The sequence below is a fragment of the Schistocerca nitens genome, chromosome 4 (assembly GCF_023898315.1).
Source record: "Schistocerca nitens isolate TAMUIC-IGC-003100 chromosome 4, iqSchNite1.1, whole genome shotgun sequence".
NCBI classification, from domain to species: domain Eukaryota; kingdom Metazoa; phylum Arthropoda; class Insecta; order Orthoptera; family Acrididae; genus Schistocerca; species Schistocerca nitens.
In genome coordinates this window covers 317,636,566-317,651,142 of record NC_064617.1, presented here as the reverse complement: position 1 = coordinate 317,651,142, position 14,577 = coordinate 317,636,566, and the positions used below count along the sequence as shown (strand labels likewise).

The 14,577-nt window shown below is 46.6% G+C and overlaps 1 protein-coding gene across 3 annotated transcripts in view; it reads right to left on the bottom strand.

Annotated features, from left to right (window-relative positions):
- Positions 1-704: 704 nt before the first annotated feature.
- The window catches only part of LOC126253310 (tyrosine-protein phosphatase non-receptor type 4), a 204,204-nt gene continuing 190,331 nt past the window's right edge, over positions 705-14,577 (bottom strand). For all 3 annotated transcript variants that reach the window (XM_049954542.1, XM_049954544.1, XM_049954543.1), the window contains one exon: positions 705-2,786. In XM_049954542.1, coding sequence (XP_049810499.1) covers positions 2,703-2,786 — 84 coding nt within the window. In that variant the 3' untranslated portion in view covers positions 705-2,702. The remainder of the gene's footprint in view (positions 2,787-14,577) is intronic.

The following is a 14,577-nucleotide window of genomic DNA, read 5'->3' as shown; positions in this document are numbered from 1 at the left end:
GAGGATTGGATTAGGTGAACAAGTACAATGAAATCACAGAAGGAGATGCCAGGAAGAGCATGCATTAATCAAAAACACATCTGATGAACAATGTAACTGCACGGAAAAAATTTAACACATGCAAAGATATAAGTATGTCAAAATTTGCTAATGAGAAACAAACAGAAATAAAGAATTTCACACTTTCTAGAAGTGACTAGTGAGTTAGGACTTTTTTGTCATTTGTTTGAGTGTTGTGTAAGGTTAAGCAACATAGGTTTCCAATTAAAATGATATTTCCATCTCTGTACCGATTACCAGCAAACAGAGAAATAGTTTGTTTCATTAAAAAATTAACAGCATGCTTGTAGTTTAGCACTAGTTTACATATCTGTTGGCAAGCTACTCTTTATAAGCTACAGAACAACATCTGCTCTAGGTCATTACTAAGCATTATCTGAGGCTTGGGAAAGTTCCAGAATTATTTTTTGTTGTAATACTTTGTGTGTCTTACATTGTGTTGTTCTCCTAATGAAAAACAGGAGCCAAATCTTTACGAAAAATGACATGAACTTCAACCTGATAACACACTTCCATCAATAAGGTTTATAACAACAACTGAAGTTTATAACAATTCAAATTCTGCACATCTGATTCACCAGTGGTTGAAGAGGTGCAGAGAGGATAAAGGGTGGGAAGGATTTAAACTGCAGAATAATCAAAGGTTCACAAAAGCAAGCAAGTCATAATTCAGTGTATATCTGTTTACAAATTGAAGTTCAGCTGCGTTAGGGGGCTGAATGTTCTTTACAGTATCAATCTGATAAAACTCAATTATTTTAACTGTAAAACAGGCTAATATTTTAAATTTCTCAGCCTGTAAATAGATGATAACTATTTGTTGTGCGAGTAACTATTCATTATAAAAGTAAGCTAACTGAAGGAACTACAGATCTATGCTAATGTTTCAGTAAGGGAAATTGTAACAAGCAATTTTTGTCTACAGTACACACACTTCAACTCACACTGTATTTTATGAAAAATTACATTTTATCTCCATATCGTTCACACCTTTCTAAAACATGTTAACATCGCAAGAAGTTCACAGCTGTATGTTACTTTATTTTGTATGTTACACTAATACTGGTAGTTCTATGAACACATCACTCTAAGTGCAATTAATAATACTAGAAAATGTCAAACTACACAGTTCATTATGGAATAAACCATGCGTTTAAGACATTTCAACAATGTCTTTGTCTGGACAACATGTGCAAGGCACTCCTGTACTGGTATTGTGAGATATGTTGGTGTCGCTGGTGGACAAGCGCACATGAGAAATTGAAGTTCTATAACAAAGATAAAACATTCCGAACTGCTTCACACTTTGCTGCTGGCTACAGAGCAATGAAGTTACATTTAATATTAAAGCCAAGATTATTTAGAGGCAATAATGCATCTATTTATCTGCATCAAACCATTGCTTCAGTATAGCAGATTATGAGTAAAAGGGAAATTAAAACTTCTTTATTGGTTTCTGACAACTTCATATTCTCATGTGCATCATGCAGTGACATTTACTTTTTTTACAAAAGTGAATAAAAATTTACAAAATAACATAAATTCATATTATCACATCGTTACTCTTTAAAGAGTTAGTTGCATGTTAAAAATGTACAAAATTATTACAAAATCCTATAAGATCAAGTAAAAACTATTTTCACATGATCCTAAGGCCTCTGTTAGGCGGCAGTAAAGAAGCAACACCAAATGTGAGAATGCAGAATTATAACTCTGACATTGTCTCACGAATATCTTTCAACATCTTTTGGACACAATACACAATGTTATAAAATTTACATTTACAATTATTTTCTGGCAGGTAAAATGTCACTGGTATACAAAGTAATCTACAGCATCCATGACAAGGATGTACTTTAAAAGTACAGTCATATGACACACACAATTCACAAATTTACAACATTTAATGCACACAATTAATAGATTTAAAATGGACAGGTGTTTCTCTGACCAATTCACATTCACCACTAACGATGTACACAGATCGCAAAACTAATGTACTCTATATAATCGACACTTGGCAGTAATGCTACATAGCTTCAGATTTAAGTCTGATGCCGGCAACACGAAAGCGATATAAAACAAATAATGGTCATTCCAGATCACACAGTTTATATCACAAATAAGTGGTAGTCATTGCCCAATATCCAGGTAATGACTATGAACTGGACGGCTGGGGGGGTTATATCCCCAATTGCTGCTGGGAATTGTTTCCTCACACCTGTACTACCAGGACGGATCCCCAGGCGCATTCAGCCTGACTGCCAAAGACATTCACATTCTCTGCAGCCGAGAATAAAGCTAGCAGCAAACTGCTACTGGCTATACTAACTGCAGGTAACTAACTTAAAAGCCGTATAAATCTCTCAGAGATTCAAAACTGGTAGTAAGATAGCCCTCTCTTTTCTCATGTGAATTATAACACTATTTCACTGACAGACATATCAACCCAGAAGCAATAGGGTGGCACACACTTTAGAGGCAGCTACCCTAGAGGTAGTGGCAAATTGTTACGTAACATAAAGTATAAATATTTTGTATCAAATTACGAATAGTATATCTCAAAGGTACAATCTCACACCACTTCAGATTACTCTGTCTACAGTGAATATAAGTACAACATTTATCTTACTCCAAGCACCTCACCTCTGAAATTCTTCTAAAGGTTTGACAAGGCCTTCGCTATAAGCTCGATGAACACTCTCACAAACAAATCTATACTGGGCCTGCAAAGAAATGATAAACAAAAACAGTTTGTTTCATTTGAGCAACTGATATTTGCTTGCAAGGAAAAAAATCTTCATATAGAAGTAGAATTTACAAATTAATGACTACAAAGAGGAAAGGAAGACTGGGAAATTAGTAGCAGCACTATAGTAACTGGAAACAAAAGCAAATCTCTGCATACTGGCCCTGATGGGCCAATCAGGACCAACGGATCCCCGTGTGTCCTCTGCCAATGGCATCACTGCATGCAGTATGGAGAGGCATAGAGTCCGCACACCACTTTCCCGACCATTATCGGCTTTCTTGACCTTGGTGCCACTACTTCTCATTCAAGTACCTCCTCAATTGTTCTCACAAAGCAGAGGGAATCCCATATCAGTCCTCCCACTAACAGAAAACCCCTGGCAGAACCAGGAATCAAACCTGGGTCCTCAGCATAGCAGCCAGACATACAAACCACTGAGCTATGAGATGCACATAATAACTGGAAGATGGACATTAAACAACAGTTATTGCAATCATGTAATTTCCTAATCAGTTCTCTACACATGAAATGTATATAAACAGTGCAACAGGGTAATATGCCGGTTATTTAACAATAAGATTTAAATGTATGTTTATATTTGAATCCAAGTAACTAAATATACTTTTAGAAGTTGGAAAACACACACACACACACACACACACACACACCTACCTTCCTAGTGGAGATGTTGAAGAACCAAGCTCAGCTATCAAACCTGGCAAATTCGTTTGTGTGAAAATAGTTTTTTCTCTAGTCACGATATTTGAACTTATTATAGTCCATTATAGTACCACAAACAATCCTAGCATTGTACTAAATGCTTCAGTTAGTGATACTACCCCTTACAAGATTGACTGGACTGCAGGATAGCATTTGAGACCAGTCATCAACAGTATGAGCTATGTCGCACAACCTGCCCAAAATCATTAGGTTACAAAATAAGATCTACTCAGCACTAACATTCTCCATAGTTCACAGTACTCTTTCACCTCAGATTACATGTCTCATTTGGGCTTAACTCAGCTTCCTGTGAAGGTCAGTCAAGAACCTCTATTGTAGCCTGCTCAGAAAATCCAGAGACCTCATGTGTACTTGTGCAAATAATATGGAACTGGATCACAACTAGATAACATCACACGCTCAACTACATAAAAATCTAATAACTTCGAGAGTACAGATCAATATTACAAAGAATGCCAGCTTCTACAGACGGTGTCTACTGACCACCTGAGCACAAGATAGAACCGAGAACATTCCACGCCTATGGAGAAATGTGAAGTGGGTAAAAACGAGGCTCCTGAATATCTAGCCACAATCAGCTTCACTTGATTGTTGCCAATCACTGGTACAAAATCAAATTACATTATATGGACCAGATTCACAGCAGTTAAATGTTCAAGCTGAGGGAGGCCCTGTAATGGGATGGGGCAGTTGGAATGATATGGGACCCCTGATATGTCTAGAAAAGATTCTGACAGGTCACATGTACATAAGCATCCTGTTTGATCATCTGTATCCATTTATCTCCATTGTGCATTCCGATGGACTTAGGCAATTCCTGCAGGACACATCCAGAATTGCTACAGAGTGGCTCCAGGAACACTATTCCAAGTATAAATACTTCCACTGGCCACCAAACTCCCTAGACGTGAACATTATTGAGCACATCTGGGGATGCCTTGCCATGTGCTGTTCGTAACAGATCTCCACCCCCTTGTACTCGTACAGATTTATGGACCGCCCCACAGGATTCATGGTGTCAGTTTCCTCCAGCACTACTTCAGACATTAGTCAAGTCCATGCCCGTCATGTTGCAGCACTTCTGTGAGCTCGCAGAGGCCCTACACGATATTAGGCTGTGTGTGTGTGTGTGTGTGTGTGTGTGTGTGTGTGTGTGTGTGTGTGTGTGGTGGTGGTTGTTGTTGGGATGTTTAAGGGGGACTAAACAGCAAAGGTCATCAGTCCCCCATTCCAAAAACAGGCGAGCCGAAAATTTGCGGAGCAGGTAAAAACCAAAGGGGGGGAGGAGACTCCCCCCCAGGCACTAAAAGAACACAAATGCAGCAACAAACACTACAGACAAGAAGAGTACAGATGAACACCAGACAGAAAGAAACAGAAGAAAAGAAGATGGCCGGAGACTGGTTGACTGACCACGAGAACAAAAAAAGAGGGAAAGAGTCAACCATCCGACTACACACCAAAACAGCAACAAATTTTGAGAGACGCGAGGACAAAAGACACAGAAAGGGAAAGGTGCAGGACCTCCCTAAATAGAACCATAAAAAGGACTACCACGGATAAAATTTAAAACGTCATCAGCCATGGAGGCATTGTCGCATAAAACCAAAGGCAAATTGCCCGGGAGATTAAAAGACTGCTGGAGGGTGCGCAGTCGGTGACACTCCAACAAAATGTGGGCGACCGTCAGCCGGGACCCACACCGACACAGGGGGGGATCCTCCTGACACAAAAGATGGCCATGCATCAGGTAGGTATGGCCGATGCGGAGCCGACACAGGATGACTGAGTCCCTGCGAGAAGCCCGCAGGGAGGAGCGCCACACATTGGTCGTCTCCTTAACAGCCCGCAGTTTATTCGGGGATGTCATGCCACGCCACTCAGCAGTCCACATCCCAAGCACCTTACGGCGTAACACCAACTGCTGATCGCGAGCCGTGAGGCCAATCTCCAAAGCTGGGGCGTCGATCGCCCCTTTGGCCAGCCTGTCAACACGTTCGTTCCCCAGTATGCCAATGTGACCTGGCGTCCAAACAAAGACCATCGAACGACCAGAACGGGTAATGGCGGAAACAGACTCCTGAATAGAGGACACCAGAGGAGAAGAGGTATAGCAGCGGTCGATGGCCTGGAGGCCACTCAGGGAGTCACTGCAGATGACGATGGACGTACCTGAGCAGGAACGCATATGCTCAAGAGCGCGCAATATGGCCACCAGCTCTGCAGTAAAAATACTGCAGCCAGCCGGCAAGGAGCGCTGTTCAACATGGGCAGCGTGAGCAAAAGTGTAGGCAGTGCGACCATCAACCAGGGAACCATCAGTGTAGACAGTCTCACAGCCCGAAAATGAGGCGAGGAGCGCAAGAAAACGGCGACGGAGGGCCACAGGCGGAACCAAGTCCTTGGGTCCCTGTGCCAAGTCCAGACGGACGGACGGACGGCCAGGGCAAACACCAGGGAGGCGTAGGTGCACGGACCGGGAAGGGAGGCAGAAGAGGGAATGACCCCAGTTCCGACAGCAGGGACTGGACGCAGACAGCTATGGAAAGCCCAGACCTAGGTCGCCTTTCGGGCAGATGGAGAACCATGGCAGGGAAAATCAGGCGACGATTGGGATGGCCCGGCGAGCAATGCACTTGGACAGCATAGTCGGCAAGCAGTCGATGGCGGCGAATCCGCAGCGGGGGAACCCCGGCCTCCACCAGTAGACTATCCATGGCGCTCGTACGAAAAGCGCCAGTTGCAAGCCGTACCCCACAGTGGTGTATGGGGTCTAACAACGTCAACACGGAGGGTGATGCAGACCCATAGGCCAGGCTCCCATAATCAAGCCTGGACTGCACAAGGGCCCTGTACAATTGCAACAGCGTGCAGCAATCCGCACCCCAAGATATGTGGCTCAGGCAGCGGAGGGCGTTGAGGTGCCGCCAGCACTTTTGCTTCAGCTGAGTAATATGAGGAACCCATGTGAGCCGAGCATCAAAGACAAGTCCTAAGAAGCCGCATGTGTCCACCGCTTCAAGCAGGTGGCCGTTGAGGTAAAGTTCAGGAGGAGTGTGTACTGTCCGACGCCTGCAGAAGTGCATAACTCGAGTCTTGGCTGCAGAGAACTGAAAAGCATGAGTCAGAGCCCATGATGCTGCCTTGCGAACGGCTACTTGCAGCCTGCGTTCGGCGACTCCCGTAGTCGTGGAGCAGAAGTCATCGGCATACAAAGAAGGAGACACCGACGACCCCACGGCTGCAGCCAGACCATTAATGGCCACTAGAAATAAAGAGACTCTCAACACCGAGCCCTGCAGGACCCCATTTTCCTGTGTATAAGAGGAACTAGAGGTGGCACCAACTTGCACCCGGAAAGAGCAGCGCAATAAAAAGGTTTGAAGAAAATCCAGGAGCCGACCACGAAGACCCCACTCATGCAACGTAGCAAGGATGTGATGCATCCATGTGGTGTCATACGCCATCCGCAGATCAAAAAAGACAGCAACGAGATGCTGACGTCGGGCAAAGGCCGTACGGATAGCAGATTACAGCCGCACCAAATTGTCCGCTGCAGACCAGCCCCGACAGAAGCCACCCTGGGATGGAGCGAGGAGACTGCGCGACTCAAGGACCCAACACAAACGCCGCCCCACCATATGTTCGAGCAATTTGCACAAAACATTGGTGAGGGTAATGGGACGATAGCTGTCCACTGACAGTGGGTCCGCACCGGGCTTCAAGATGGGGACAATAACACCCTCTCGCCATTGCGACGGAAACACACCCTCGCTCCAAATGCAATTAAAGATGGTGAGGATGTGTCTCTGGCAGTCCCTGGAGAGATGTTTCAGCATCTGTGCATGGATGCAGTCTGGTCCTGGTGCCGTATCAGGGCAATCGGCGAGGGCAGCGAGGAATTCCCTCTCGCTGAAAGGAGCATTGTATTTTTCAGAACGACGCGTGTGGAATGATAATGGCGTCTGCTCGGCTCGCTCCTTTAGATAGCGAAAGGCGGGGGGATAAGTTGCAGTTGCAGAGCTCTTAGCAAAGTGCGCAGCAAGGCGTTCAGCAATGGCGACAGCGTCCGTGCAGACAGAGCCGTCCAAGGAGATCCCAGGGACACCCATAGGGGTCTGGTATCCATAAATCCGCCAGATCCGGGACCACACAAGCGAGGGGGAGACACGGGAGCCCAAGGATGAGACATACCTCTCCCAGCACTCCTGCTTACGCCGTGCAATAAGACGACGGACCAAGGCACGGAGCCTCTTAAAGACGATGAGGGTCTCTAGAGACGGGTGCCGCCTATGACGCTGGAGGGCCCGCCTACGGTCACGAATAGCCTCAGCAATCTCCGGCGACCACTAGGGTACAGCCTTCCTCCGAGGGAGTCCAGAAGAGCGGGGGATGGCAGCCTCTGCCGCCGAAATGATTGACGTGGTTAAGACACGGACCACCTCGTCAATGTCACCCTGTGGGGGAGACTCGATGGTTGCAGCGGAAGTAAAAGCCGGCCAGTCAGCCCTGTGGAGAGCCCAGCGGGGCAGGCGCCCAGAAGAATGACACTGGGGCAGTGACAAATAGATGGGAAAATGGTCACTACCACACAGGTCAGGATGCACTCTCCAGTGGAGGGATGGGACAAGTCCGGGGCTGCAAAGAGAGAGATCGATGGCCGAGAACGAGCCATGGGCCACACTGAAATGCGTGGGAGCACCGGTGTTCAAGAGGCTAAGGTCGAGCTGAGCCAACAAATGCTCCACGGCACGACCGCGGTCATCGGAGCCAGTCCCACCCCATAGAGGGCTGCGGGCATTGAAATCGCCTAGTAACAAGAAAGGTGGCGGCAATTGGGCCAGCAGCGCAGGCAGCTCATGCTGCGCGACATCACCATCCGGTGGAAGGTAAAGACTGCAGACGGTAATAGCCTGTGGCGTCCACACCCTAATAGTGACAGCCTCTAAAGCCGTTTGTAGAGGGACAGACTCGCTGTGAAGAGAGTTAAGGACATAGATGCAGACGCCACCAGACACCCTTGCATAAGCTGCTCGGTTCTTATAATAACCCCGATAGCCACGGAGGGCGGGGGTTCGCATTGCTGGAAACCAAGTTTCCTGCAGAGAAAAGGATGAAGGCCGATAAGTTGTCGGAGCTCAGCTAGATGGTGGAAGAAACCGCTGCAGTTCCACTGGAGGATGTTATTGCCCATGTCTGAGAGAGGCGTGACGGGACTTGGAAGGCAGATTACGCCGCTGGGTCACCTGCTACCTCCAACTGAGCACCGGTGCTAGCGCTATCCATGGCGTCTGAGGGACCGGTGAGATCGAGGTCCTCAGCGGATGCCACAATCTCCACCTCGTCCTCAGATGCAGAGCCTGTAGGAAGCGGTGGGACGGGTGCCACTGCAATGTCGGTATTCTTGGGGACTTTCTTCTGCTTCTGTTTCTGTTTCTCGCATTGTGCCTTCGGTGGGTCAGGCTTGGAGGGCTTCACAGGGTCAGTCTCAGGGACGGACGACGACCGTGAGGCCCTACGACCAGGGACTGGTGGTTGTTTGAGCCACTTGCGGGTGTCTGCTGTGCCGCTGGTCGGAAATTGCGAAGGGAGGTCCCCAAGGGACCCCTTCCTTGCGAGAGGAGCCGAAGAAGTCTTACGCTTCTCCGGCTGGGAAGGGGGAACTGATGTCCCCGAGTGTTGGGGGGGTGTTGCTCCTGAAGTAGATGGAGCAGAAGCAACAGGTTGTGAAGGGCCCCCCACAAGCAAGGGGGCTGGTGGATTCTGACCGATCTTAGAGTCGATTCGGGACGATGGGAGAACCGTCGTGGCAGCAGCGGCGTAAGTTGACGTCATTGCCACAGGATGGAGCCGCTCATATTTCCGCCCAGCCTCGGGGTATGTCAGGCGGTCCAGGGTCTTATATTCCATTATCTTCCTTTCTTTCTGGAATATCCTACAGTCCGGCGAGCAGGGGGAATGCTGTTCTCCGCAGTTAACACAGATAGGAGGCGTGGCACATGGAGTACTGGGATGCGAAGGATGTCCACAATCCCGACACGTGATGCTGGAAGTACAGTGAGATGACATGTGCCTGAACTTCCAGCATTTAAAACACCGCATCGGAGGAGGGATATATGGCTTGACATCACAACGGTAAACCATCACCTTAACCTTTTCGGGTAAGATGTCACCCTCAAAGGCCAAGATGAAGGCACCTGATTATCCGTCGGACCCCGATGGACGCGTCGGACGAAGTGAACACCTCGTCGTTCTAGGTTGGCGCGTAGTTCATCGTCGGACTGCAGAAGAAGATCCCTGTGGAATATAATACCCTGGACCATGTTGAGACTCTTATGGGGCGTGATGCTAACTGAAACATCCCCCAACTTGTCACGAGCGAGCAACCTCCGTGACTGGGCAGAGGAAGCTGTTTTGATGAGAACTGACCCAGAGCACATTTTGGACAAGCCCTCCACCTCCCCAAACCTGTCCTCTAAATGCTCCACAAAAAACTGAGGCTAGGTTGGCATAAAAGATTCACCATCAACCCGCGTACAGACAAGGTACTTGGGTGAATAATATCCACTGCTGTCTTTAGTCATGCGTTCCTCCCATGGAGTGGCTAGGGAGGGAAATGATCTTTGATTGTATTGCTTGCCGTTGAGGTTAGACCTCGATCGCTTAGAGACTGCTGGTGGAGGCCCACCAGCGAGAGATGATGTACCACGCTTCATTGCGGGTCATCCGCCCTGATGCCACCCACTCCGACCAGGGGCTCTCCCCACGGGCGCCACCCAGCCGCAGCAAAGACCACCTGGCAGGATGGCCTTTGCCGGGAGTCCCGATGCCCCAGAGGGATAGGCATCTACTCCTCGGCATACGTGGGGAGGTAGCAGCTCAGGCATCAGCAGTGCGATCCCTGTGTAGTCAGGGGGCTACCACCAAGAGGGTACATGATGACCCCACCACAACGGACCGGCTACCGTGCTGGATGTCGGGTGTCAAATATCCATATGTGTCATGAGTGCGAAGATGGAAGTGGATAATGGAGGGCATGTATGCCACCCGGAACACACTGCAGCTGACGCGGCCAAATGCTCGGTGTAAGGCCAACTCCATGACCAAATCGGTTGTGCCAGATCTGAGGGCAAGATGGATATAGACTGCACCACGTAAGGCGTCCTTCCCCAAATGGTACGCACTAACAGAAAATTTTGAAATCGAGTGGTCAAACCCCTTAGGGGACCATCACATTAAGGCCGAAAAGTTTGAGACTCCTTTTAGTCACCTCTTACGACAGGCAGGAATACCGCGGGCCATTTCTTACGCCCGGACCAGCAGGGTGTGTGTGTGTGTGTGTGTGTGTGTGTGTGTGTGTGTGTGTGTGTGTGTGTGTGTGTGTGTGCGCGCGCGCGCGCGCGCGCGCGTAAAAAATAAAAACTAGGAACCCATTAACAACCATAGGCCCTGTTTACACTTTTAGCGTAGTGCAGACACACTAATTGCACTGTGAAGTCTGAGGCCTGCAAACGAAAATGATGGATCTTACAATTTAGGCATTACTTTCAATTACATTTCTGCAGATTCTTTGTATTAACTGACAGTATATATTTGGCAATGTTTGTACCACAAAAACCAAACATAGTTTTTGTTAATGAGATGAATTTTCAAGGAAATTGAGTAAAGAGAATCTTCCCTGATTCACTTTGAACTCTGGAATGCCAGGTGATAGGCCTGCACACGGTCATTGAGCTACAGGAAGAATGCTATACAATGTCAAGCGTAAGTGGAAATAGATGGAGGGGAGGGGGGCGGGGGGTGGAGAGAGAGAGAGAGAGAGAGAGAGAGAGAGAGAGAGAGAGAGAGAGAGAGAGAGAGACTTGAAAAGATACATATCTATATCTTGTTGTTTTGGAGGATGAGACCAGACAGCGAGGTCATCGGTCTCCTACGATTAGGAAAGGATGGGGAAGGAAGTCAGCCGTGCCCTCTCAAAGGAACCATCTCGGCATTTGCCTGGAGTGATTTAGGGAAATCACGGAAATCCTAAATCAATATGGCCGGACACGGGACTGAACCGTCGTACTCCCGAATGCAAGTCCAGTGTGCTAGCCACTGCGCCACATCGTTAGTATAAGGGCTACAAGGTATGGAGTGGTATTTATAACAGGTGGAGGCAATCTTTATTCTTCTCAACAGTGATGTTATCTATTCTGTAGCAGTAATATCCCCCTTCACTAAAGAGTGAAAGTTTTCCTTGTAAACATCAAACACAAGGGCCATACCCAATGTAAAGTGCATCAAAAAGAATATTCACTAAAGAAAACTAAAATTATGAGATGGCCAAGAGGCCAGTATTGCTGATACACACATGTAAAAGTACAAACACTATGAAGTTTCAAGAACTAACAGTTCGGGAAGGTCAAAAGGGGAGGATAGGTCACTCAGACCCTAGGATGAGGCAGATCCACCTGTTGTGAGCACAAGAGACCCTTTACTTTACTGCAACCCATTATTTTTACACTGAAGAGCCTAAGAAACTGGTACAGCTGCCTAATATCCTGTAGGGCTCCTGTGCGCACAACAGAAGTGCCACAACACAGCGTGGCATGGACTCTAATAGTGTCTGAAGTAGTACTGGAGGGAACTGACACCATGAATCCTCCAGGGTTGTCCATAAACCTAAAGAGTATGAGGAGGTGGAGATCTCTTCTGAACAGCACACTGCAAGGCATCTCCGATATGATCAATAATGTTCATGTCTGGGGAGTGTGGTGGCCAGCAGAAGTGTTTACACTCAGAAGAGTGTTCCTGGAGCCACTCTGTAGCAATTCTGGATGTGTGGGATGTCGCATTGTCCTGCTGGAATTGCCCAAGTTCCTCAGAATGCAGAATGAACATGAATGGGTGCAGATGACCAGACACAATGCTTTTGCACATTTCACCTGTCAGTCATATCTAGACGTATCAGGGGTTCCATATCACTCCAACTGCACACACCCCACACCATTACATAGGCTACACCAGCTTGAACAGTCCCCAGCTGACATGCACAGTCCATGGATTCATGTGGTTATCTCCATACCCGTACACATCCATCCGCTCGATACAATTTGAATTTTCCAGCCGCAGTGATGTCGGAGATTTGATGTTTTACTGGATTCCTGATATTCACATTACAATCGTGAAATGGTTGTACGAGAAAATCCCCACTTCATCATTACGTCGGAGAGGCTGTATCCTATCACTCATGCGCCTACAATAACACCACGTTCAAACTCACTTCAATCTTGATAATCTGCTACTGTAGCAACAGTAACCAATCTAACAATTGCGCCAGACACTCATTGTCTTATGGAGGCATTGCTGACTGCAGTGCCGTATTCTGCCTGTTTACACATCTCTGTATCTGAATACGCATGCCTATACAAGTTTCTTTGGCATTTCAGTGTATTTCACCCAAGTAATTGGGACACATTTAACAAAATCAAGTTATTTGAAAGGGCTACATGCTGACAAAATGCATGATGAGCAACTGCAGCTCCACAGACTTAAAATAACATATGGACACCTCTCAAGCAGAGATTTCTGACTTGGCAACAGTACTCACCCCACATCCAACCCCAGAACAGTAAAACAGAAATGGATGCAGGGTCACATTATCTTCTATGTATGAATCAAATTCAGATAAGTCTGAAATTTTTAATACTGCACACAGTGTTATCGTCTCCTGGCGGAGCCTTAACCCTACAGAGCATATCACTAGTTGGTAGAATGGGATGTGTCAGCAGCAGCTGCCTGTTGAAGTATAGAAGGGAAATAAAACACCTCCTCTGCTGGACCAAAAAAGCTAGGTAGAAAACTACAACAACAAATCCAGCTTCAATAGGCCTAGCAAACCAGTAGTGGATAAAATACACAGTTTCAAACATGGAACAAGTCTGAGAAACAATGGATATAAAGGCTGATACAGTTATTCCCAAGGATTAATATTTAGCACAGTGAACATACAGGGGAAACGGGAGGGGGGGGGGGGGGGTGTGCTGGACTTTAGGATCAGGAGGAGACTGGATATTCTAGCTTTGTCAGGAATCAGGTGGAAGGTTAAAGGCAGTAAGGAACTGAAGAGTCGGTATACGCTGTACTAGAATGGGAATGAGGAAAACTGAGGACATGCAGTGGCAGAGGAACACTGAAAGAGGAGATGACGAGAATATGTGACAGAATGATTGTCGTCACAGGTAAAGTGAAAGGAAATGGAAATTCTTCAAGTACATGCACAGACAACTGGCTGGACAGATCACGATATTGGCAGACCTAAATGCACATACTGACAAGGAAAGACAAGAGTATAAGGAAGTTTTAGAAATGGCACGATGGGGAAGGAAAAATGAGGGAGAATGAAAACTGTTAGATTTTGTAAAAGGAATGGACTAGCAGGCCGCAATACCTGGTTTAAGGATGAAAGTCATAACGTAACGTGGTACAGCAATCAATTTGTTGAATAAATGTGTGGTAGACTGCATAATATGTGAACAGAACACAGGACAGTCACTGATGTCAAGGTAACACCTTCCAAAGCCCTAGATGGCAACCAGTATCTTTTTGCAGTAAATGTTGTAAGTATTAAAGAGGAGAAAGGAGGGTGGGGTGGGCAGAAGACAGAACAGAATGTTAAGGATGCGCAAATTGAAAGAAGTGAAATGCAAAGAAAATTTCAGACAACAGTAAAGAGCAACTTACAACAGGACGAAAAGCAGACAGCAGAGGAGGATTGGGAAGGTTCAAAACAAAGATTATGGAATCAGCAGAAAAAGTGTGCAGAAGAACCAGAGATTAAGAAACAAGGAAGTTGCACAGAAAAAAGCACTCTGTATATGGTTTCAACAGAGAATACAGAAAACAAGAAAGGAATACACTGAGAAGAAGGTGGAAGGGGAAAAAGAAGAAACGATGGAAGACAACATTATTAGTAAAGCCTGCAACAATTTGAATGATTTTTTTTATTGCGATTCAAAAAGCTGATAAGTCAGAAAAAATAG